The following is a 25915-nucleotide window of genomic DNA, read 5'->3' on the forward strand; positions in this document are numbered from 1 at the left end:
GGGACAAAAAGGGAGGTGTACCTATGAGAATATTATGTTAGATTTATATATATGGCAGTGTTTCCTTTTCTGAGAGATTGTATAGGTGTATTTATATGGCAGTGTTTCCTTTTTATTCTTAGGGTTAGGTTTACTATGGCAGTATTTTAAGTGTATAATTATAGCAGTGTTTCTTTTTTAGTTTTAGGATTAGGTTTACTATATAATCAGATATATTCTTTGTATTAGCACACAATTGAATATACAGTTTCATTCAGAAAACTAACATGGTATCAGAACCGCTCTCTGATCCGAAACCCTAGAGCCGTCACCATTGCTCTCTTGTTCGTATTCATGCTTTCTTTTCTGAGGCTCATTCTGGTTCGACTTGGGTGTGTGACCTATCACTCATCTGTTTGTGACCCATTTGCTCGTGATTGTGCCTCGTCTTAGTCGACCCATCTGGATTTCCTCTTTGTTTGTGCTATCTGGTAGTTGCACCCATCCAGCGGTTTAACTCATCTAGTCGTCGACTCCTTGCAGCTCGTCTTCTTTCTTTGGCTTGCCTTTGTGGTTAACCCCTGTGGTTTCTAGCTCGTGAACATCAGCATCACAATTCTCTCTCTTTGCGTCTGGTTCGCGATTGTGTTCGCACTCACACATCTCTGACTTTGACTTCGGATTCTAGTTTTCCTTCAGACTCTCTCTGGCTCTTGATTTGGTTGTTCGTCTCCTTCAGGCTGTCTCTAGTCCTTGATTTGCTTTGTGATATAGTACTATTGTTCTCAGATTCTGCTTGGGTATTATACTTAATACCCTAGTGTTCAGGCTTATTACACTACAACCCCCAAAGGTCACTGGCTTCAGATGAGTGTGCCTTCTGCCAACAGGCGGGTCATTGGAAGTATCACTGTCCCAAGAAGAGATGTCTGTCTGCTGCATCCTCTTAGCAGTCTCAGACCCAGTTTTGCCCTTCTCCTCCAAGTAATTTCCAGGCTCCTGTCGCTTATACTGCATCTACTTCAGTTCTTGATCTTGATCTTGACTTGGCTTCCTTGAGTGCTCCGATTGCTTAGCTTCAGCATATATTGTCTACCTTCCATCCCTTCCCGTCTGCCTCAATTGTTTCCTCTCTTCATTCAGGTTTGCTTGGGTCTTCTTCAGGTATCTCTTCGTCTATTTGGATTTTTTACTCTGGTGTCTCTCATCATATAACTCCTCATCTCTCCTTACTCCAAAATTGTACTCCTCCCTTTTCTATTACTGTCAATGCTGCTAATGGGTTTGGTATGTCTATAATATTTGTTGGGTCTATCCTATTGTCTGTTATGTCTACTGTCTCTATTCTATCTGTCTTATATGTTTCTCAGTTATTTGTCAGTTTATTATCTATAAATCAGCTTGATGTCTCCGGTTTTGATGTTATCTTTTCTTCTTCTATCTGCTCTATGCAAGATTGGATGTCCAAGCGGCAGATTGGGACTGGCCGTAGAATTAGAGACCTCTATGTGGTGGAGAGCTTGCATCTGGCTATGACTACCTCTCCAATTGCCTCTCTCTCTTTCAATTAAATTCTCCATCAAGTTCTTTCTATTTGTGGCATTCCAGATTAGGGCATTTGTCTACTGACCGCCTACAGTCATTAGCTCAGTCAGGTGTATTGGATAAAGTTTCTCCTAGTCAACTTGACGAGTGTCGGGGGTTTAAACTTACCAAAATGACAATCTTACCTTTCCATAAAAGTACTTTTATATCTGATGCACCGTTTTCTTTAGTTCATATTGATGTCTGGGATCCTTCTCTTGCTCTCACTAAAGGGGGTTCTGAATTCTATGTGTCATTTGTTGATGGCTATATTCGTTACACTAGAGTTTATCTTATGACTCATAAGTCTTGACTTTTACCATATATGCTGTACTTTTCAGTCTATGGTCACTGCACAGTTTTTATCTACTATTAAATTATTACGGCCTGACTTGGGTGGAGAATATTTTAAACTGCGTTCTATGAGTATTTGACTAATTTAGGTAACCATTCACCAGACTTCCTGTACTAATACACCATATGAAGCACGGATACTCCGAAATGGCCCCGTACGCGTATCGGATACGGATACGCGTACGATATGGCGGGATACGTATCGGATACGGCAAATAAGTATCCTATTTTTTTTTTTAATTTTTTGAATTTCAGATACATTTGGGATACGCTCGGATACTTTAGGGATACGGCGGGGCGAAAAAATAATTTAAAAAACTTATAATGGGGTCAAATTGTAAAATAACAAAAGTTATGTAAAATAAAACAAAAAAAAACAACCAACCAAGCAGCAGCAGCAGCAAAGAAGGAGGAACAGCAGCGTCGTCTCTCTGGACAGTAGCGTCGTAGATCAGGTTCGCAAATAGCAGCATCGTCGTCGTCGTCGTCGTCGATCAGGTTCGTCCCTCTCTCTCTCCCTTTCCCTTCCTCTCTCTTTCCCTCTCGCTCGATCTCACTGTCTCTCTCTCCCACTCCCTCTCGCTCTCGCTCTCGCTCTCGCTCGATCTCTCTGGACTGATAAACTCGATCTCACTCACTCTCTCTTTCGCTCTCGCTCGATCTCTCCCTCTTCCTCTTTCGTCTCATCTTGCTCTCCTCTCTCTTTCTTTCAATCTCCTGTTGGCTGTTGTTGTTTTTATAATGCACAATTTTTTTCTTTTTTCTTTCTTTTTTTCTTTTTTTTTTTTTAAATATACTCTTTATTCTTTAAGATCTATAAAATGAAATCAATATTAAATTTGAGATTATAGGGGAAATTTTTTTCTCAATTTCTCTAGTAAAATTTACAGATTCTGAAATGAAAACTAAGAAATTTAATGTTTTCACATTGGCCCCATTTGATATCATTTATATGTTAGCTTTTATACTTTAGATTATTAGTTTAAAAGAATTAAAATAAGTTGTAAATGTGTTTGGTTATGAAAAAAGTTGAACCTATCATTATGGTTTGTAAATTAATTACTGTGCTAAATATTAGATTTTTTTTTGTGCTAAATAAAATAATTTTAGATTATTAGTTTAAAAGAACAAAAAATTGTTTAAGTTTTATTTTTATGTATGTTACATTACTAAAAATTGTAAAAATAATATTTTTTACGAACGTATCCCCGCCGTACCCGTATCCTAGTTTTTCAAATTTTGTCGTATCGCCGTATCCGTATCGTATCGTACCCATATCCCGTATCCGTATCCGTATCCGTGCTACCTGCCCAAAATGGTCACGTTGAACGTAAACATCTATTGGGTCAGTGGACCCTAATAAGTACTGTTCACTCAAACATTGGGTCTAACAGGGGGTTTGGGGGGGGCCTCCTCCAAGGGGAAGGGGGTGCAAGGGGGGTAGGCCGAAATTTTTTGGGTACTTTCGTAATTCACATGTTGCTTCTGTGTAACCCTAATTCTATACTTATAAATACATGAGAGGGAGCTTCTTTTAGGTTAAAAGAGAGTTGTATTTTTTTTGTCATAGTGAAAATTGCAGCAGTCGTGGACGTAGCCCTATTCTAAGGTGAACCATGTAAATCCTTGTGTTCTTGTGTGTGTGATTTGTTTGATTCATTTTTTCTTCCTTGTTTATTATTTCGTGTCTCACCGATCTTGGTTAGGAATGGTAATTCCTAACAACCGTCATCTTCTTAAGACAGCTAAGTCTCTCATTCTCTTTACCTCTGTTCCAGCTCTGTTTGGGGGTGAGATAGTTCTTATTAGTTGCTTTTCTTCTCAACTATATGCCTACTCCTCTTCTCTCTGGTCGGTCTCCTTATGAGGCTTTGTTTTCTCAACTTCTCAATTACTCCCTCCTTCGTGTGTTTGGGGCTACTTGTTTGGTCCTTTTACCCCATAAAGATAGGACTAAATTGAGTACCCGGTCTGTCCTGTGTCTTTTTGGGTTACAGCCTCCCTCAACTTCCTTCTCTCACTACCCCAGTTTCCAAAGAGGATTTGGTTCATATTAATCCATTTCCTTCTGAGGTCCCTCCTGATGAGTACATCTCTGTTGTTCCCCATGAGCTTGCTCTATCTTCTTCTTGTTCCAACCCACCTGATAAGTCCCTCTCCCTTGACCTCCATTAGTCTCTTTCCATTAGTCTGTCTTAGGCTAAGTATGCAAATGAGGTTATTTACCATGCCGGTCTTACTGACACTAAGATTGTGATACCCCCATTGAGCTTAATGTGAAATTTAATACTACTGATGGTATTCCTCTACCTGATCGTACTTTATATTGGGAGCTTGTGGGTTGCTTAATCTATCTGACGATTACTCATACCAATCTTACCTATGCTATTCATGTGGTTAGTCAATTCGTTTCTGCTCCTCGTTCTACACATTGGGCTGTTTTGGTTTGGATTTTTCACTATCTTCACGATACTATCTTCCAAGGATTGTTGTTGTCCTCTGCTTCTTCCTTGGCTTTAGTCCCCTATGCTAATGCTGATTGGGTTGGTGATGTTATAGATCGTAAGTCCACTTCTGGTTTTTGTATCTTTCTTGGCGATTCCTTGATTTCTTGAAAAAGTAAGAAACAAACTGTTGTTGCTCATGCTACTGCCGAAGCTGAGTACTGTGCTATGGCTCACACGACTGCTGAAGTTGTCTGTCTTCGTTGTCTTCTCTTTGACTTGGGCGTCCCTCAGTCTTCTCCAACCTCCCTTTATTGTGATAATTGTAGTGTTATTCATATTGCCCATAACACTATCTTCCATGAGTGAACAAAGCACATCGAGATTGATTGTCACTTTGTCTGTCAGCATCTGCAGTTTGACTTTATCTCGCTTCCTTTCGTCTCTTCGGCTTTGTAACTTCCTGACTTTTTTACTAAGACTCACACTATTACTCGGTTTCAGTTTCTTCTTAACAAACTCTCAGTGTTTTTTGCTACAACACCTAGAATATTAAGTTAGGTTTATATATATGGCAGTGTTTCCTTTTCTGAGAGATTGTATAGGTGTATAGATATGGCAGTGTTTCCTTTTTAGTCCTAGGATTAGGTTTACTATATAATCAAATGTATTCTTTGTATTAGCACACAATTGAATATACAGTTTCATTCAGAAAACTTATAGTACCATCACCTACTTGTTTGCTTCACCAAATTCTTAATCCTCGTCATTATTTTAATTAATCAATCTTAGTTATTATTAATCAAGGTTTAACTTAATCTTGCTTAACTTAATTAATCATGATTAAGCTTAATTAATCCTACTTAATTAACACTAATCCTGTTTGGCAAAATGACATATAGTATTAAAATGATGAGCACATTAGTTTAGGATCTTTAAGCTCTTCAATTAGTGCATAGGCACATTCTAGCATTGACAAATCTTAAACTTAAGGTATCCCCCAACTCTTAGTAATCTTCAAGTATTTCTCTTCTTTAGTTTGTTTTATCAAGGCATGTCTTCCACTTCTACATTTCTTACTAATTATATTCTGTTAAAACCTATCACCTACTTCACCCACTTCACCTACTCCACTACACCTACTCCACCCACTTCACCTACTCCACTACACCTACTCCACTTCACCTACTCCACCTACTACCTATTCTTCTCTTCTATATATAAGAATCATTGTAAACATAACAAAATATATCAATCAATAATACATCAATTTTAACATGGTATCAAAGCAAGGTTAAGAAGCTAGTAATTCTGCTTCACCGGCGGGCGGCAGCCTCGCCTTGGCCGCCGCCGGACCTCTACACATGCTCTCACTCCCCTCTTTCCTCCTTGTCATCACCATCATCAGCAGGGGCAGCAGAGTTGAGAGCATTTTACCTCTCTATCAAGCTGGCCTTCCTTTCCTCGGATCAGCGCGTATTGCTGCATGAACCCTTTTGTACATCTCCTCTATGCCATCAGGCTCAATACCTCTCTTTATGTATTCGCAAAAGTGAGACTGGTACTTCTCTGGCTCATCTTCCATCAGAGTCGCCATTTATGCAGAAACATGGCCTCCATAGATGTATTTGCGGTGAACCTCAGCATCAAGTTGCTTACTGTCTTTACTGAAACCAGCAAACCTCTTGTCACTGTGCGGAATATCAAGCCCACCATCTAAGGCTCCCTTGAGAGCACCAAAAACACGATTTCCAGTGGTCGTTCGTAGAAGGCCAACATCTAGGAGAGCACGGAAAGGCCTTCTGCTCTCTGCTGGTTCAACAGAGTAATCCTCTCCGGTTGCCTCAACATTTCACTGATACTCATCATCCATCTCGAGCATTTTCAGAACCCGACGGAAGTCCGGTGCAATAAGCTGCAGCATAGTTTGTGAGGCCCACTTCCAGCCCAAAATGAGACAGTTCATGAGCATAAGCAGCTACATTACACAAAACTAATTTTTTTATTCGTTTTATTATTATTATCATCCTCATCATCATGTACCCCACTTTCTCTCTCTCATTTTTTCACTTTCCAACCCACCGGGCACATGCTTTCGCCATTACTATATTATTATTATTATTATTTAAAAAAAAAAATACCAAACCCATTGCAGGTTTTCACAAAACCTTGGGCCACGAAACCCACGTGAACCAATCTCTTTTTTCCCTCACTCTCTCGTTTTGATTTCACATATATTCTTATTATTTCTTTCTTTTTTTATTTTTCTTTCACTTTCTTTTTAATCTTTTTTCCATTATTATTTCTTTGCACCCAAAAAAAAAAAAAAAAAAAAAAAAGGGAAGAAGAAGAAGAAGACGAACTGCACACCAAACTCATTTTATTCATGTCGGGGCTCACTCCGATCACCATTTTACACCAAAAAAAAAAAAAAAACAACAACCCACACACAACAACCACATCCACAGGCGGGATTTTTCTTCTCTACTCTGCTGCCGGTTTCTTCTTCTTGCTTTTCTCTTGGGTGTCCCGTGACTGCCCAACCTCCGTGCTTCCTAGACCACCAAGCAAGTTGCCTCCTCCCTGCTCCTCCACTACAGCATATGGCGGATCTCCAAATCGGAACATAACGGTGGCCTTCCGCTTCAGCTCCTTATTTTCCGCCTTTAGCACACTTATCTCTGCTCGCGCATCATTATACATGCGTTGGAGCAGAGCCAGTTGGGCGTTTAACTGCTGTACCTCATTTGTCCTACTGTGCAGCCAGTGCGACAAGTTTGTGACCGCCGTCATGGTTTCCACACATGACTTCAAAGTATACTGATTGGCCTCAATATTAGTTTGCACCGCCATTTTTTGCTCCACAGACCGCATCGGAAAGTTCAACGGAGCAAAACCAGAGGTGTTTGGTTGCGCTTCACTGGCCACCGCACCAGTTATCTCTCTTGTTGACTCGTTGAGGTCGGGGAAGAGAGTGAGCAGACCACGGGAAGACGAGGCCATTTTCTGGGCAACAGAGTGTTACAGAGTATTACAGAGTTTCTCTCTCAGACACCGAAGAGTTTTTTTTCAGAGGTTTTTAGCAGGTTTTTGTCTCAGCCTCTGCCTTAGCCACAGCCTCCGCATTGGTTTATATCGACAATGACGACGCGGCCGACACACCGCTCTGTCGCTCACGTGCCTCGCCGGGTGTCTGGCGCGCCTTTTGATGGCTCGCCGTTTGATGCTTTCTGTCGGGCACGACTTTTGATGCAGTGGGCGCGCCTTTTGAGGGCGCGACTTTTGAGGGCTCGGTATATATATCCATGTATATATATTTGGGCAGCCTATATACACCATCATCCAGTGTATTCTACAACGGTCCGACATGACCCCATAAACTGTCCCGACATTGATTCCGGTTAGCTTTTCCAACGGTCCGGCATGACCACATAAAACTGTCCCGACATTGATTCCGGTTAGCTTTTCCAACGGTCCGACATGACCCCATAAACTGTCCCGACATTTGATTCCGGTTAGCTTTTTCAACGGTCCGGCATGACCCCCTAAACTGTCCCGACATTTGATTCCGGTTAGCTTTTTCAACGGTCCGGCATGACCACATAAAACTGTCCCGACATTGATTCCGGTTAGCTTCTCCATCGGTCCGGTGTGACCTCGTCACCTGTCCAGACTTTATCTGCTACAACGGTCTGCCACAACCATACAGTGTCCTCTACAACGTTATGACACCACCATACAGTGCATTCACCAACGGTCTGACACGACCATACAGTGTCTCCTATCCTCTTTTATTTTTATGTATTTTCTTGTTTTGTTACTCTCTCCAAACTCAAGGGGGATAACTCAAGTTGGTTAGTTTCTATCCCCCTTGAGTTTGCGGGGGGCTGTTAAAACCTATCACCTACTTCACCCACTTCACTTACTCCACCCACTTCACCTACTCCACTTCACCTACTCCACCTACTACCTATTCTTCTCTTCTATATATAGGAATCATTGTAAACATAACAAAATATATCAATCAATAATACATCAATTTTAACATATTCGTCTTCCAAGGTTTCCATCTTATCAATTTGTATTTCTATCTCTAGAGTATTGTAAGGTAATCAAATTAAGGTAAGTATTCGGTCATGTCAGGTAAAAATGCTTTTGATGTGACATGCACTTGCTTGCAACGTTCATGAGGTGACTAGTTCCATAGTCTTACAGTTGATAGTAAGATTCACACATTCAAAGCTTCCTAACCACTCATTTCTAGGTCTTACCTTTAGTATTTTGTGTTATGAAATAGTCAGTTTAATTTAAGATATTCAAGGATGAATAATAATATAGTTATAGCGCTTGGCATTCTTTGGGGTGTCACAGTCGGATCACCCACCAACAAAGACAAGCAGAAGAAACAGATCAAGGAAGAACCAAGTGGCAAAATCGCAATCAAGACTGATTCATCAAGGCTGTGAACTGAAATTGTTGAACTGAAGTAGGACTGCCACTGCGAAACTGAAGCTGGATTGAAGTTGCGACGAACAGAACCTGCAAAGTCGAACTGCTGCGAACAGTGCTTCGATGATATCAGCTATGATGCTGCGAATTAATCACAACCCAAAATATCTGATAAGTCAATCAACAGAACATAAAGGTCAGTCTCTTATCTGAAAAGAACAAATGACAAAGAGACAACCAAAATAACCAGTTTGGTCAAACTCTAAGTGGGTTGCAACGGTCTACCCAATGAGAGAGAACAGGAAAATTCAAAAGAGAGAGACCAGCGCTGATGCAGAGAGAGAGGTCACGAGAGCTCTGATACCATGATACAAAGTTGAAGGGAAAATATTCGTATGTAATAAATCAATAATGAATCAAAGACTAAAGTACAATAAAAAGAAGAAGACAACTGTGGGATGCCTTTTCGGGGTTACTGAACAGTTTAGACTGTTGATCTCCTGATCTAGTTCCACAAGTGTAATGTGAAACGTGAATGAGAGAGAGTCCAAATCTGGCAATTTGAATAGAAAATCTATTTTATTGCAAAACCTTTGCCAGAAAATGAACTATCACCAGATCTCAAAGTCGCTACCTAATCTTTTGGAAAAACTAGGAAACTCATGACTCGTGCACCCAACTCACCCCGATCAAAAAGATATGCTTCTACAAAGTCATGGTGTGATTTTTATAGTCTACATATATTCGTATTCCGATTTTAATAATGCTAACATTACTATCTGAGGCATATAAATATAGACTGTCTCCGGTTATGCTTTGATCTCTTGCATTTTGGAAAGCATTTTGTACAACTCGGCCCTAAAAAAAAAAAAAACACAAACTCAGCAACATAAGACTCAACAACATTCCAGCATAAGCAACACAACCTCCATCCACTGGCATCCAAACAGATATTTTAATTAAGCATCTGGCCTTATGGTATAGCAATGGGTATGATAAATAACATGTACACACAGAATGCTAAAGCGGAAAAATGCTCTCCTAATACCCCATGATAAGCAACAAGAAGAGATTATTTCATTTTACCCCTATACTTTGTCACGTTTTTCAAAGACCCCCCAAGACTACTCTTATTTTCACACGTACTCCTATACTATGTAAATTCCTTTCAATTTTGCCCCTACTGTCTATTTCTGTCAAGGAAATGGACGGAATGGGTGACGTGGCCCCCTATACTTTCACATGGAGGGAAAATTAGGGCTTTCCCCCCAAAACCTAACCTTTCCTTGTATTCCCTTTAACCTATAAAAACAGGGACAACTGCAAAAATAGAAGAAAAAAACAGAGCATCTATGAAATCAGTGGGAGAGAAGAAATGAGGAACAATCGAAGCTCAAGAAATCAAGGTAGCTGGAACGCAAGTGGTGTAGACGAGATGTTTTGGAATGTTTGTGGAAGAAGAAGGCTGATACACATAGCATGGACCGACACAAATCCTGGGCGGAGATTTCTTAGTTGCCCTAATAGTGGTTGCAATCACTTTACCTGGATAGACCCACCCATGTGCAATCGGGCAGTGCAAATAATTCCTGGGCTGTTGAAGAAGTTGACTAAGATGGAAGCACAACTGAAGAGAAGGACTGGAAGAGAAAGGAAACTATGGATTTGCTTGGTTTTGTCATGGTTGGTTGTAGGAATATGGTTTGTATTGTAAAGTTTGAAGTTATATGGTACTGTAAGAATGAATGGAGTTTGTATCTTGTTTATGAATCATATGCAATGGGTGAAGTGTTGTTAATAGAAAATATGTTTTTGAGATGAAAATTGTGTGCTTGGTGACTTATTAATGTTGTCTTGATTATTTTGTGTTTGGTGACTTTGACATAGACAAAGGAATCATACAGAAGTAGGTACACAATCTGTGACCATAATTGTCACTCCAAATTCAATGAACAATGAATATCAACAATTGTGAACATCACCAATGAACATCATGACTTGGAAACAGCAGCAAAAATACAGTAAATTATCATTCAAATGTTGATCAATTGACACACTTGTCATTCATGTTGTGCAAAACATATACTAAGAAAGGGGCAGCCAATACAAAAACTTGGCTTCAAATGTACAAAAAGCCCCTACCACTATGAAGGTTATGGAATATGAACAACAGTAGCAAAAACATTCACATTCATTACATTGTATTCCATGAACAAAAGTAGCAAAAAAACCTTCTCCAACATTATTAAATAAAAAAAACAACAGTGGTCCTTCACATTCATTACTTTGTGTCAGTTGCATTCTTGGTTTGACCCATAACAGATTTGACAACACAAGCATTGTACACCACTCTTCCTCTCCATCTCATTTGAGCTTGCACAGTAATGTTAGTATTGGAAGTTACTGCAGACCCTTGCACGTCCTGATTTGCATGCAATGGAGTTGAGTCACTTGTTCTCATAACCTTTCTCTTTTTTACCTGCAATAGCCATCATCATTGTTTGGACATATGCAAGGAAGACATCTGTAAATTAACAAATAGGGCCTTTGCAAAACTTACAGCCAGCTCCTTCTTCCTAACTTGAGTTGCTTTTGTAATCTGACTCCCAACTAGACTTCCTTTTACTTGATTTTCAGTTTGGCTCCCTTCAGTCTAGGCCTGACATTGGCTTCCTTCATGCTGGGACTGCAAAAACTAAAGCACAAAAGTTAGCAATGTGTAAGTTAACAAAATGCATAAAAAAATATGAATTACTTGACTTGAACTCACAAGATCTTTCAGGTAGGTGAATTGGCCTTTGACTTTGCATGTCCTCTTGTTGTGTCCCAACTTGTCACAATTCTTCCATGTCATCTGAGTTCCCCTCCTTCCCAACTTACTTGAATCAGTTGCATCAATTGGGACATCTGTTTCTGTCCTCTTATTCAGTCTTGGCCTCCCATCTTGGCCACATTTGTCTGCCATTGATTGGAGTCAACATGTTCTCATAAATCCTCAGGTAGGTTTCAACTTTATAGTAATGGTGCACATACTTTTCTGGTTCTTCACCCATATAGTTCGCAGCAGCCACAAGATGGACACAAGGAAGGCTTGACAGATCCCATTTCCTACATCCACAAGTCCATTCTTTGAAGTCCACCTTATATTGCTTACCATATGGGCCAACAACTTCATATTGGGAACTCCCATTCCATCTAGGAATCCATCTAGCTTTTCCAAAATCTTCTGAATCTTAGGACATATATCACTTTTGTTGTACCTTTTCATTGCTTCATTTCTTTTTTGAACTGTTTCCATTAACAAAACTCTTATCTTCTCTAACATGGACAGCACAGGTTGATCCCTAGCCTGCAATATGCTTGCATTGAAACACTCATAAAGATTATTCAACAAAATGTCACACTTGGGGAAACTGTAGAAGTGACTCCTACTCCAATGGATTGGTGCTCTTCCAGCCATCTAATGGATTAGTGCTCTTCCAGCCAACCAATTGTATGCTTGTCCATCAACTCCTTTCATTTCTTCCGTAACTTTGGTGAATACACCAACAGTGCTTGCCCTGGCTACCTTCCATAACAAATCCTTCAATACCCTACCCTTAAATTGACCCTTGAAATTGTTGTACAAATGCCTTACACAAAACCTGTGTGAGGCATTTGGAAAGAGCTCAGCCACTGCATCAATTAGGCCCTTCTGTTTGTCACTCATGAAAATGTAACAATGAGAATTTACAATATTCGAGTCTTGCCCCAACAAATTCAAAAACCACAACCATGTTTTCTTCTTCTCCTTCTCAACAATGGCATAGGCCAATGGGAATATACAATTATTTGCATCTATCCCCACTACAGTCAACAACACTCCACCATGTGTCCCCTTCAAATGACAACCATCCACTCCAATGACTAGCCTACAAGCATTTGGGAAACTCTTCAATGGACGCCAACACAAATACAATCTCTTAAACTTGGACATTTGCTCATCCTCTTCATGAACTTTTGGAACTTCTTTCACCTTCATGGAAATTGTTGTTCCTGGATTACTACTTCTAATCTCTTCTACATTACCCCAAAACATTGCAAATTGTTCAGTTGCAATACCCTCAATCATTGTGAGAGCCTTAATTTTTGCCCTTCTCACTTTCTGCAGGTCAACTTTGACATTGTGCTCTGTTGTAATGGTGTCTGCCAATGACTTAATTGGCCAGGTAGGGTTTAACCTAATCCTTTCCCAATACCTATTGACAATCCATCTACTACTCACATGTGGCACATCAAATGTTCTGTTGCATGTGTGTTCATCTACAAAAGTTTTGATCCTAAACACCCCTTCACCCTTCACAAAAGAAGCATAGCAAACCCAAGGACAATCAGGTTTGCACTCTGCCCTTACCCTATGTTTGTCACTCTTAGTAAATGTGATTAGTTTGCCCCCATTTAATAGCATACTCCTTCACAGCATCTCTAAACAACACATTTGTTTTGAACTCCATGCCAAGTTGGAATGTAGGATTATGCATGTCCCTCTCACTGAAAATAGGGTACTTAATCCTAGTGCAATGACTATCTTCATCAAAGGAGCTATGAAGGCTTCTTAGCTCATCAGATGAGTTGTCCATGCTTTGTAGGTCATCATTGTCAGCCACATCACCCATAGCATCCTTTTTACTTCCTAAGCCACCAAATTCCACATCTTTGTCAAAATGTTTATCATAGAAAGCATCATCATCACCTTGCTCATAGTCACTGTCATCATATTTTTCAGACTCATCAGAGGATGAGTCTGACTGGTCAAGATCATAGGCATCACTATCTTTATCTTGCTTCAATTCAACATCAAGCATTACCGCTTTACCCTTACTTGTTTCTACACTTGAGCCTACTTGACTACTTTGTGTACTTACATAATCATCCAATTGTGTCCTATATAAACATCTATTACTCTATTTTCATCCACATGTGTCCAACATCAATACATCAGCATTAGATTTTAGTAACTCCATCCCACCATAACCACTAACATTACTGGAATAGTTATTACTTGGCCTATGTCCTAATTCCTTAGCCATGCAACAAAACTCTGTAATGGAAACTTGATCTAAATGACAAAAGTCAAAATGACTTACCATACCACCACTGTAAAGCCTCTATGGAATATACCTCACCACACCTCCATGATGCATTTTGATTGTAAAATACCCAGATCCATTTTCTGCATTTTGTATTGGAAATGTGTCGTTAACACTACTATTCAATGGAACTCACAATTATAAAATCCTATTACATTACACTACAGATAGATTAATAATAAACAAGTAGTCATCCATGTGAAATACAAACAACCAAAAAAACAAAGATTTCATATTTGTTCATCAATTTCAAACAAACATAAACAAAGATTTTCTTAAAGTAAAACTGTTCAAACCGAAACAAACATAAACAAATTTCATTAACAAATCTACGTCACAAACAAATAAACAAAGATTTAACCATTCTAAAATAATATTAACATCAAACACATGCGATTTCCAACAATAACAAAAAATAACTTAAAAAAATTAAAAAAAAAAAAAAAAAAAAAAACATGCATATCATATACAGGTGTTTGTCTTCCTCGCCATTATTCTTCTCTCTTAGCACCCAACCCATCGTTCAACCTTTGATTTCAATGTGATTTCACAGTCGTTCACTCACAGCTTTGATTTTGGAATTTTGAGAGCAAATTAAAAGCCCTAATTGCGATTTGGAGAGTTCTAAGCAACCCTAATGTATGTAACTTGATTGTGATCAGCCAAGTCGTTTAATTTTCCCTCTATGTAAAAGTATAGGGGGCCACGTCACCCATTCCGTCCACTTCCTTGACGGAAATAGACGGTAGGGGTAAAATTGAAAGGAATTCACATAGTATAGGGGTACGCGTGAAAATAAGAGTAGTCTGGGGGGCTCTTTGAAAAACGTGACAAAGTATAGGGGTAAAAATGAAATAATCTCCAAGAAGAATGGGTTAGAAATACATGCATGATCCTATATACAGGTAGCTAATGCAATACACCCACGATATGTAACTAGGAATTCGGTTAGTACCAAATGGCATGTGTATCATTTCAAGACATGAAATAGCGCCTAGAACCACCTCTTGAATCGATAAAATCCATCAATGCAAATGAACCGGAGCCACATGCATGAAAAAAATGAATGCACAATGTGGGTGTGATAAATAAAACATGATGCCATATACAACATCCACAGAAAGCATGTAAATAAAAGGGACAGGAAGACGTGGGGTTGGAAGTATTACAACAATTCAAATGAATAAGACGTGGGGTTTGGAGGAATTATTACAACAAATGGATTGATTTAGCCAATTTATTGCTAAATCTAACAAATCGTGCTAAATATACAAAACAGTAATTCAAGTTGCCAGGAGAACACTCCCCCAGAAATTGACCTGTTTTGCTTTGCTCTACTTGGGAATAAGCCTTATTTGGCCGCCAAATAAAGGTCCGGCCGATCCAATTCTCCAGAATGAACATTGTTTTTTGTAGAAAAGGAACAGAACAAAAGCGAAACACAACTTCCAAGGGGTTTTCATCCTTTCTATCTCTCCCTTTTCCAAAGAACACTTGAGAATAAGGTAGATAGGCCCCCAACCCTTAGCAATCCCACGAATAGTTATGTACAACAGATATTCTACCGTAATTTCTCAAATCGAATGAATTTAAACAAACAAAATTCAAGCCTAAGAAATAGATAGGAACCTACAATCATTTCTTTGTGAATAAAGGCAGGTTAGTACTCAAATCCATGCTATCAATTGAAGAGAGTAGGTTAATGTCTATCATTTCTTATTGGAAGATTTGCCTTTAAAGCAAGAAATCCATCAAAGGCTATTGAAGACTCCTCTTCTATTCATGAAATAAGGGTGTTTCCACCCCTTTCCATGCTCACCAATGATAGAGAAGAGAGTTTTCAACATCTTTGACCTGAAACTTCTTACTTTACTTTCAAGAGAAATCAATGAATATGAAGGGCAGCCACTTCCTCAACATCAAATCTCTAGCCCTATGAAACAACCACTTTCACTCATTTATCTTGATCATGGGTTGAAACATATAGACCAATATGATGGAATGATGAGATCTGTGATGGGAAAGTGTGAGAACAAGAAAGACTTTACTTTACATAATCAAACTTGTAGATGGATGGCTAATTTTTCATAAATTCGCAGAAAAGGCCCAAATTCCTGAAAATGCTCTGTTCTCGGACAATTCAACAGGTCGTACAATTATATATCCGACCGATTATATTCCCATCCGACCAGTTGGAATATACATTATGGGATAAATAAGGTAAAGTTAGTGTGATTTGAAAGGAAAAACATGTATTTCAGAGGATTCCACGCTCTCCATTCATTCACACCGTATCCTTTGCTCGGTTCGTTTTGAAAGGAGACAACATTTTAAGTTTGAAAAGATGAGCTTTAGCACATTACGGAAATGTTTGGAACTGTGCAACCAAACATATTTTGAAAAGGGTTTTCAATTGGTCAAAAAGCACTTTGACCAAAACATGTACTTGGTTGGGATTTAAAGCTTAACTCTCGGGTTTCTGCTGAGGAACTCATAGAATTAGCACATCTCGGTTTCATCATTGGGTGTTGAGAAAAGAGCGCATAAGTCTTAGGACCAATCAAAATGGGGTGTCGACAACAACCAAAACCCAAAAGCTTAGTTACAGATAATAAGCCTAAACTACCCTTAATGACTAAGTGAGAATGTAAAATGGAGAAATTAGGATTGAAAGTTAGGAGGAAGAAGAAGAAGGAGAGAGAACTTTGTATGTATTAAAAACCAAATTGATTACTGTACATCACTCAAATATATATAAAAAACCTAAAGTAGCAAAATGACCATCGTACCTTCAACTTAAGTAAATATTAACAAGAGAACAAAAATAACTAAAAGAACTATTCTAACACGCCCCCTCAAGCTGGAGCATAGAGATCGAACATGCCCAGCTTGGCAGACAAACGAAGAAATGAAGGCCGAGCCAAAGGTTTGGTGAGAATATCACCCAACTGATCCTCAGAACGAACATAAGGAGTCACCAGTTGCTTGCGGAGTAAGAGATCACGAATAAAATGGCAATCAACTTCGATATGTTTGGTGCGTTCATGAAACACAGGGTTATTGGCAATGAAGATAGCAGCCTGATTGTCACAAAACATGCGCATAGGAGTGGAAACAGAAAAGCCAAAATCTTGGAGAAGAGACTGAACCCAGAGCATCTCAGAAGCAGTATGAGCCATGGCGCGATATTCAGCCTCGGCACTAGAACGAGCAACGACGGTCTGTTTCTTGCTACGCCAAGTGACAAGATTACCACCAACAAAAGTACAATAGCCTGAGGTGGAACGGCGGTCAGTCGAATTACCAACCCAATCAGCATCACTGAAGCCAGCGACAGACAAGGAGGAAGATGGGCGATAGAGCAACCCCCGACCTGGAGCACGCTTTAAGTATTGCAAGATACGGCATACAGCCACAAAATGGGGTTGGCGGGGAGCATGCATAAACTGACTGACCACACCCACAGCATAGGTAATATCGGGACGAGTGACAGTGAGATATATTAACTTGCCAACCAACCGACAATAACGACCAATATCAGGAAAGAAGTCGCCAGTGTCACCAGCAAGCTTGACACTAGAATCCATGGGAGTATCACTGGGCCGAGTGCCTAAGAGACCAGTCTCAGTAAGAAGATCAAGGGCATACTTCCGTTGAGAAAGAAACAAGCCCTGAGAAGAACGGGCAACTTCAATCCCAAGAAAATACCGAAGATGGCCTAAGTCTTTGGTGTGAAATTGTTGTCCCAAATACTGCTTCAAAGCAGCAATACCATTGGAGTCACTCCCTGAAATGATGATGTCATCCACATAGACAATAAGAACAATACTCCCAGTAGACGAGTGGCGAACAAAAACAGAGTGATCAAAAGTGGAACGGTGAAAGCCATAGGCAAGCACAACAGCACTGAAGCGATCAAACCAGGCACGAGGGGACTGCTTAAGACCATACAAGGCCTTCCTCAATCGACAAACAAGATGCTCTTGGCCGGGAACAACATAGCCAGGGGGCTGATCCATATAGACCTCCTCGTGGAGATCACCATGGAGAAAAGCATTCTTGATATCCAATTGATATAAAGGCCAAGACTGATTAACTGCAACAGAGAGAAGAATCCGAACAGAGTTAAGACGGGCCACAGGAGAAAAAGTCTCCAAGTAATCAACACCATAGGTTTGGGTGTAGCCTTTAGCTACCAGGCGAGCCTTAAGGCGCTCAACAGTTCCATCAGGAAGATACTTAACAGTATAAATCCAACGACAACCCACAATAGATTTGCTAGAGGGTAGAGGGGTAAGGTCCCAGGTCTGATTTTGATGAAGAGCATGCATTTCCTCATCCATGGCAAACTTCCAACTAGAGATGGACATAGCCTCAAGATAGGTGCGAGGAATGGAAATACTCGACAAGCTACAAGCAAAAGATTGAAGACCAGGAGAGAGGCGATCATAAGAAACGAAATGAGCAATAGGATGTTGAGTGCAAGTGCGTTTACCTTTGCGGAGGGCAATAGGAAGGTCATCAGATGGTAGAGCAGCAGGTGGAACAGGGGCCTCAGACGAAGGAGATGAACTGGCCAGGCCATAAGACACAATGCGACGAGCTTGAGACCGTTGATAAACCTGCAAAGGAGGGGTAGAAGGGAGAGGAGAGGATAGAGGAGTGGATGTGGAAGGAGTATAAGAGGGAAGAGTAGGAGCGAGAGAGGCTGGTTCCCCCTCACGAGAAGAGAGAAGATCAGTAGATAACTGTTGCCCAGAGGAAGAAAAAAACGGAGTAGACTCAAAAAATGTTACATCAGCACTGACAAAGTAGCGACGAGACTCAAGATGATAACACCGGTACCCTTTTTGAGTGCGAGAATAACCTAAGAACACACACTTGCGTGCACGAGGAGATAACTTATCCAACCCAGGGTCAAGAACATGGACAAAGGCCACACACCCGAAAATGCGAGGAGGCAAGGGAAAAGGAGATGTGGTGGGATATAGCAGAGAATAAGGAGATGTGTGTACAACACTAGAGGGCATGCGATTGATAAGCAAACAAGCAGTGAGAACAGCATCGCCCTAAAACTGTTTGGGGACATGCATATTAAACATCAGGGTGCGAGCAACATCTAGCAAATGGCGGTGTTTCCGTTCTGCAACACCATTTTGTGGGGATGTATGAGGACAACTAGTTTGATGAATAATACCATGAGCATCACAAAAGGTAGTTACAATAGATTGCACATATTCTAAGGCATTATCAGACCAAAGTATCTTAATACATTTGCCAAATTGAGTAAAGATTTCATTATAAAACTTAGAGATGATGGAAGGCAAATCAGATCTTTGTTTTATTAAAAACAACCAAGTCATCCGAGAGTAATCATCCACAAAAATAACAAAATAAAAGAACCCATTAACAGTAGGAGTTCTAGAAGGACCCCAAATATCTGTATGGACAAGAGCAAAAAACTCAGACACACGACTAACACTACGACGAGGAAAAGAACTACGATGATGCTTCCCAAATTGACAGGCTTCACACTCAATCTGAGAAACATGACTCAAACCCGGAACAGCTAACTTGAGCTTGGCCAAGGAGGGATGACCCAAGCGAAAATGCCACTGAAGAGGAGATACACTAGTACTCAACACAGCAGATGAAGGAGGAGACGTCTCAGCGTCCAAAAAGTATAAGCCATCCTTCTCATGCCCCGAACCAATCATCCTCTTGGTCTGAAGGTCCTGCAAAACACATGAAGTAGGAGAAAAAGTTATTGAACAATGGAGAGCTTGAGTCAATTGGCTAACAGAAAGCAAATTAAATGGAAATTTAGGAACATAAAGACCAGAAGGTAAGGACATGGATGGAGTGGGATGAAGAGGACCTTGACCACAGACAGGCCGAGAAGATCCATCAGCAAGTATAATGGTATGATCAACAGGTCTAAGAGTATCAAAAAGAGAGGAATTACCAGAGACATGAGAACTAGCACCAGAGTCTAGGAGCCAAGGCTGAGAGGACTTAGCCACACATGCAATGTTACCTGAACTAGCCATGGTAGTAGAGGAAAGAGGTAGACTAGGCCGGAGAGACTGGACAAGGGCAGTAAGCTCACTAATTTGAGTAGTGAGTGTCTCATGCGAAGTAACAGGAGAAGCATCCGAGCCAGTGGACAACAAGGAAGACTGTGAGGAGGGGACATCCATAACCTGATGGACATGATCAGGTCTGCCATGCTTTTGCCAACACCAAGGTTCAGTATGACCTTGGGAACCACAATGAGTACACTTGTGATCACCACGTGTACGAGAACCAGGTCCACTACTACTGCCACCACGGAAACCACCACGCGAGCCACCACTTCGAGAACCACCTCCACGAGAGCCCCGGAAACCAGAAGAAGAGCTCCGGGAACCAAAAGAACTATGAAAACCCCCGCGAGTAGACCCATGATCACTACTACTGGAAACCAATGCAGAAGATGATAAAGAAGACCCAACAGTGGATTGTGCTTGTCCCAATGAAGAGCGTAACAGCCTAGAATAGGCATTGGCAGCCGAAGGTAGAGTGTCACTGGCAAGAATCTGATCTTTGAACCCTCGCAACTCAGGATCTAAGCCAGAAAGTAAAGAAGCCATCATAAAGTCCTCCCAATGTTGTTTCTGGGTGGTCACATCAGTTGTGAAAGGTCGATGCTGCAGTAACTGATTCCACAAAGTCTTGAGACTACTATAATAATCAGGGAGAGACCGGCCAGATTGACGCATAGCAAAAATCTGTTCATATAACTCGTAGACTCGAGAGACATTACTTTGAGTTGAAAAAGACTCAGCAAGGGAGTCCCAAATGGCCTTAGAAGTATCACAAAATTCCACGGTAGTAGCAACCTGTGGTTCCAGACTATGCCAAATCCAACCCGTCACACAAGAATCCTCACAACACCAATCATCATAATCCTTATCATTAGTAGGAGGAGGGAGTTTACTAAGATAGCGGGATTTCTTCTTACCTCGTAAGAAAATCTTGACAGCATGGGCCCAAGCCAAATAATTAGCACCATTCAATTTCTTTGTAGTGATAGATTTAGGCATATCATCATCTTTACCCATAGTTATAGCCTTAGCCTCAATCTCAACCATAATGATCAACCAGACTTGCAAACAGTCAATACCCACAATCACCACTATAAACACAGAACTAGCTCAACAATCAAGTTTGGACCCAAATGAGACCAACACATCAACTCAACAGTAGCAATCAATAAAGAGAGGACAAATATCCCTTGCTAGAAGGGTGTCAGCCCTTAGAGGGGTGATTTTCAGCTCCAGAAACAGCCACAAGTGAGTTTCGGCTCCAAAAACAGCCACAAATCGAACAGAATATCAACCCCACAGGAGTAAAACAACAAATTAAGATCAAGGTCCCTTAGAGGGGTGATTTTCGGCTCCTAGGGAAGTGAGCCCAGCAAGAAAAACCAGAAAAAAATAGTCCCAAAGGCAGATTCAAAAAAACAGTCCCAAAAACACGAAATAGTTTCAAAAATCGAAAACTCACATCAGGGATGATCAAAAAATTCCACAAAAATCACCATAAATCTCAGGAGGCAATTTCGAGTCTAGGGGTGAAGGACCCGTCCGTACACTACTGACGTCATCGTACGGCTGATGACATCAGCACGGCTCGGTCACCTCAGATCGATCTTTAGAATCTGTAGAACCCTTTCTAATGAAGAAGAGATGGCTCTGATACCAAGTGAGAATGTAAAATGGAGAAATTAGGGTTGAAAGTTAGGAGGAAGAAGAAGAAGGAGAGAGAACTTTGTATGTATTAAAAACCAAATTGATTACTGTACATCACTCAAATATATATAAAAAATCTAAAGTAGCAAAATGACCATCGTATCCTCAACTTAAGTAAATATTAACAAGAGAACAAAAATAACTAAAAGAACTATTCTAACAGACTAAACTACCCTTAATGACTAAACTACATAATGAGAACACAATATATTTCATAGTTTTGCCATACGATCTGTATCTGAACATTTTTTAATAACTATACAAGAATTTATTTGCACTGTTCTAGGTATTGATGAAATGAAAATCTGCTTTAATTTTATTTATTTATTTATATTTTAATAACTGATATCATTAAAAAGCACCAAAGAAGGTGTGACCCATGTGCACAAAAGATATACCAATATGGGCAACTATATCTCTCTTTAAAATGTATATTTTGCCAAAATTTATACAAATGGATCCACAGTAACTAGAAAAGATTTTTTAAGAGAACAGGAGGAGCTTAATATCCAATGTTTTGGCTTATAAACAGGGAATTCACTCTTTAGAATTCCTAGTGACTCTATATATACACAATCACATAGAGAGGTGCCACTCCCTTGGACATATTCTAACCCAAAAATTAATACCATCCTCAGCAAATCCAAGAAAACAGAAAATTGAGAACTATTGATTCCATATATCATTGGTGAAGCGCCTTTTCATGCCTGACTTCTCAAATAATTAGTGGTTAAGATTGCTTCAAGGCAGCCATCCATATGAAAAATCCACCTCAATAGGGCTTCATTTCCATGGAAAAGATGGTCTGCGCTCACTTCAAAATGCATTCTGAGAAGATTGCTACTCATAATTTGCATTGTTGGAAGTCCTCCACAAGCTAGGCCAGAAAAAAATAATTTGATTCCGATTAGAGCAGTCCCAAATTTGTTTCAATAAGGGCAAGTACCAATTCAACAATGCAATATTTAATCCAAACTGAGAAGGTTTAAGAAATTAAAAAATTTGAGAAATAAATTGAAACTAAAACAAATCTTAATAATTTACTAGTTCTTGTTGAAACGTTCCAATGCAGATATATCCATCTGCATATTATGCATGTATAATGTATGCAACCAGACCAAACTTAGCCTTGTGTTGTGTCCCAATAAGTAACGTTGGCTACATGATTATTATTATTATTATTTTGTCATTCCGCTTTGTTAATGGCTATATGTTGAGTTAAATTAAATAAACTATTTTCATTTGTTTACTACCACATCCCAAGTCAATTTAGGTCGTCCACTCTCCCAAACATATTATTTACAGTGATCATATCTCTTCTTGCTCATCGCATCTACTGGTTTTTGTTATACATGACCAAACCATCTTTTAGCATGTTTTCTCTCAATTTATAGAATAAGAAGTTCATGTAATTATGAAATTTATGATGACTGGTTGGGTTATAGAATAAGTTGGGATATTCCAAATAGAATGAGGTGGGGATATTCCAACATATGATAACTATTACAAAATTAACCATTTTGTGTTTCTGGCAGCCCTTGGTACACTTTGGGACATGTCGATACTGCAGTTTATGGTGAACCTTGCACTGATCTTACACGCCGTCAGGTTCTGAAGCAGACTGGGTTTCTTGTGGGATGTATCCGTTTAATATCCATTAACCACTAAATCCGTGTTTAGGATTATTTTTTGTAGGTCCTTGAAAAGTACATGGTATATGGGGATTCTATTATGAGGAAGTATGGACATAAACCAACTATTCGGGATGTGGTTAAGGTAGGTTGCAATTGTATTTTGTTTAGTAAGATCTTTAGTTTAGCCATGTCACTGAGAGTTGGATTATATGTGATGTACGAAACAGAACTGTTTCCGTAGATATGCCCTTAAATGGCTACACCTACATAAAAGCTGCTGTAGTGGTTGAATGTGGGGTGAATAACACTTGGCACCCTTACACTTTGCACCAAATCCCACTTTGGTCTCTACCTCTGTTATCAGAATCTTACAATTCGCGATTTGATTTGCAATTTTTGCAAAATCAATACAAATCTATGGGTGAATCTCTTTTGGAAGTGAATTTATAGTGAATCACACGATTCACGATCGATTCACTTTTTACGATTCATGCAACTCTTGGAACTATAGTGTCCGATATATTTTTGACTATTTTTTTTGTCTCCTTTTAATAAAAATGACATAATACAACTTCTAATAGCGTTTAATACCAAAATAACCAATACATATACATGATTTGTTGTTGTTTTAGTGATCATAGAGTTTTTAATAGGATCTAATCAAATTCAGTCAGATCTAACATGTTTTTAACCTTCTCATTTTTTTCCTCAAAAAATCATAATATATCTTCCTTAAGATTGAAGTAACTTACACTATAAATTATCTATTGCTATTTTATTAAATTAATATAGTGGAATATTATATAAGTGACGTCAGTTATACCTCTTAAAATGTTTTAAGCTTTAAAATAAAATATCCTAAATAATTCTATTATTTGGTCATTGGTACTTGAAAAAATATATTTGCCTATTGTCTAAATATCAATATTGTTACTTTGGAAATTTAGAGTTTGTCTTTACTTACTATCTTTATTAAGAATGGTTAATAAGAAATGTCTGAAAAAAGGAAAAGGTAAGTTGGTGATCTTATATAAGAACCTTTGTTAGCTTCTTACTTATTAAACTATGTGACCATCATTCAAAACAACATTTTCATTGATTTAAGTTTAAATATTTTATATTCATAAAATATATTTAACATCCAAGGGTATAAATATATTTCGATTCATGATTCAAATCCCGATTTGACAACTATGGTCTCTACTACATATGAAATTGTGAGAATAAAGCCTCTGTGCTTCTAGTCAACGCTTTTGTTACTCCATGCAAGTCTTTAACAGAAGTCAATAATGTGACAAACATATGACTACAAAATGAAGGAAAAGGAGGAAAATCATCCCCATTTCCTGCTTATACACATTTCGTCTCAAAATTTATATGCAAAAACAAAACGCAGATTGTGAACGATTAAGAAACTGAATTAGGATTTTGCAGAAATTGGAATCACAAAGCTTTGTTTTTCTCACAGTAACACAGTCTTTCATTTATTCATTTTCGTTTCTCTTCGATTTCTCTACTGCTTTCTTTTTTTATTATTTCAAAAGCTCTGTTTTCTTGCTTCTTTGTCCCTATTGTCATCATATGAACACATATATATTGTATTATATAACTCTTACATGCTTATCACGTGGAACAAAGTGTATTGGTGGGAAATGTGTTGCCCTCATTTCGTAGTCACATGCTTGTCACCTAATTGGATTTTGTTAAAGAATTAAACAATGGAGTAACAGAAGAGGAGCGTTGACACTTGACCAAAAGTGCAGGGGGATGGTTGTCACGATTTCATATGTAGGGACCAAAGTAGGATTTGGTGCAAAGTACGAGGGTGCGAAGTGTAATTTACTCTTGAATGTGTTTGCTCTTTTTTTTTTTTTTTTCCCTTTGTTGTTTATTGTGGGTGTGTATTAACATTGCATGGAATTATTGTTTCCTACATTTGCAATTTGAGTTCGGTGGGCCTTATGCGCTTATTCAGTTATGTGATATGTCCAAATCCAAATTTAGTCCTTGTGAGAATGGAGGAAAAATGTTTGATATGAAGGGCAATTTCTCTTATAAAGAACCCCAATTTTCTTCTTTTTTTTCTTTTTTTTTTTTTGAGAATATTTTGTTATACTTTGTGTATGTGTTATGGATAGTGCTGATGCACCAGTCAGTCTTCTACTAAATTTGGAGTATTATATGTACTTGTTGCTCTCACCCACTTATGCTTATATTCCCTATGGGTTATTGCAGCCTCTACTTGGTCTTTTCCATTCAGAGCCTGGAAATGGCTTATGGAAACGCAAAGTTGATGCTGTTTTACAACATTGCCCGGTATGCAAAATACTAATGTAGTGTTTGGTGTACTAGAATGGAGTGGAATGGTTCTTCCTTTAGTATATGGAATGACTATTTCTTTACAATGGTGAATGATTAGTCCATTTGTAATACATTTTTCATCATTTTTTAGTGAACCAAATGTATGAATGAATATTATGATGGATTACCTACCCAAAAAAAATAATACTATAATAGAATGATCATTCCATTCCACTGAACAAACATAG

The 25915-nt window shown here is 39.1% G+C and overlaps 1 protein-coding gene and 1 pseudogene across 6 annotated transcripts in view; one reads left to right on the forward strand and one right to left on the reverse strand.

The window, feature by feature from the left end:
- The window catches only part of LOC114282730 (uncharacterized), an 86448-nt gene that overhangs the window by 59751 nt on the left and 782 nt on the right, over positions 1 to 25915 (forward strand). For all 6 annotated transcript variants that reach the window (XM_082882740.1, XM_082882737.1, XM_082882738.1 and 3 more), the window contains 3 exons: positions 23268 to 23340; positions 23428 to 23508; positions 25602 to 25682. In XM_082882740.1, the coding sequence (XP_082738866.1) occupies positions 23268 to 23340; positions 23428 to 23508; positions 25602 to 25682 (235 nt within the window). The remainder of the gene's footprint in view (positions 1 to 23267; positions 23341 to 23427; positions 23509 to 25601; positions 25683 to 25915) is intronic.
- LOC145796943 (large ribosomal subunit protein uL18 pseudogene) lies at positions 5738 to 6415 on the reverse strand (annotated as a pseudogene).

The sequence above is a fragment of the Camellia sinensis genome, chromosome 8 (assembly GCF_055761805.1).
Source record: "Camellia sinensis isolate YWXY chromosome 8, ASM5576180v1, whole genome shotgun sequence".
Classification (NCBI taxonomy): domain Eukaryota; kingdom Viridiplantae; phylum Streptophyta; class Magnoliopsida; order Ericales; family Theaceae; genus Camellia; species Camellia sinensis.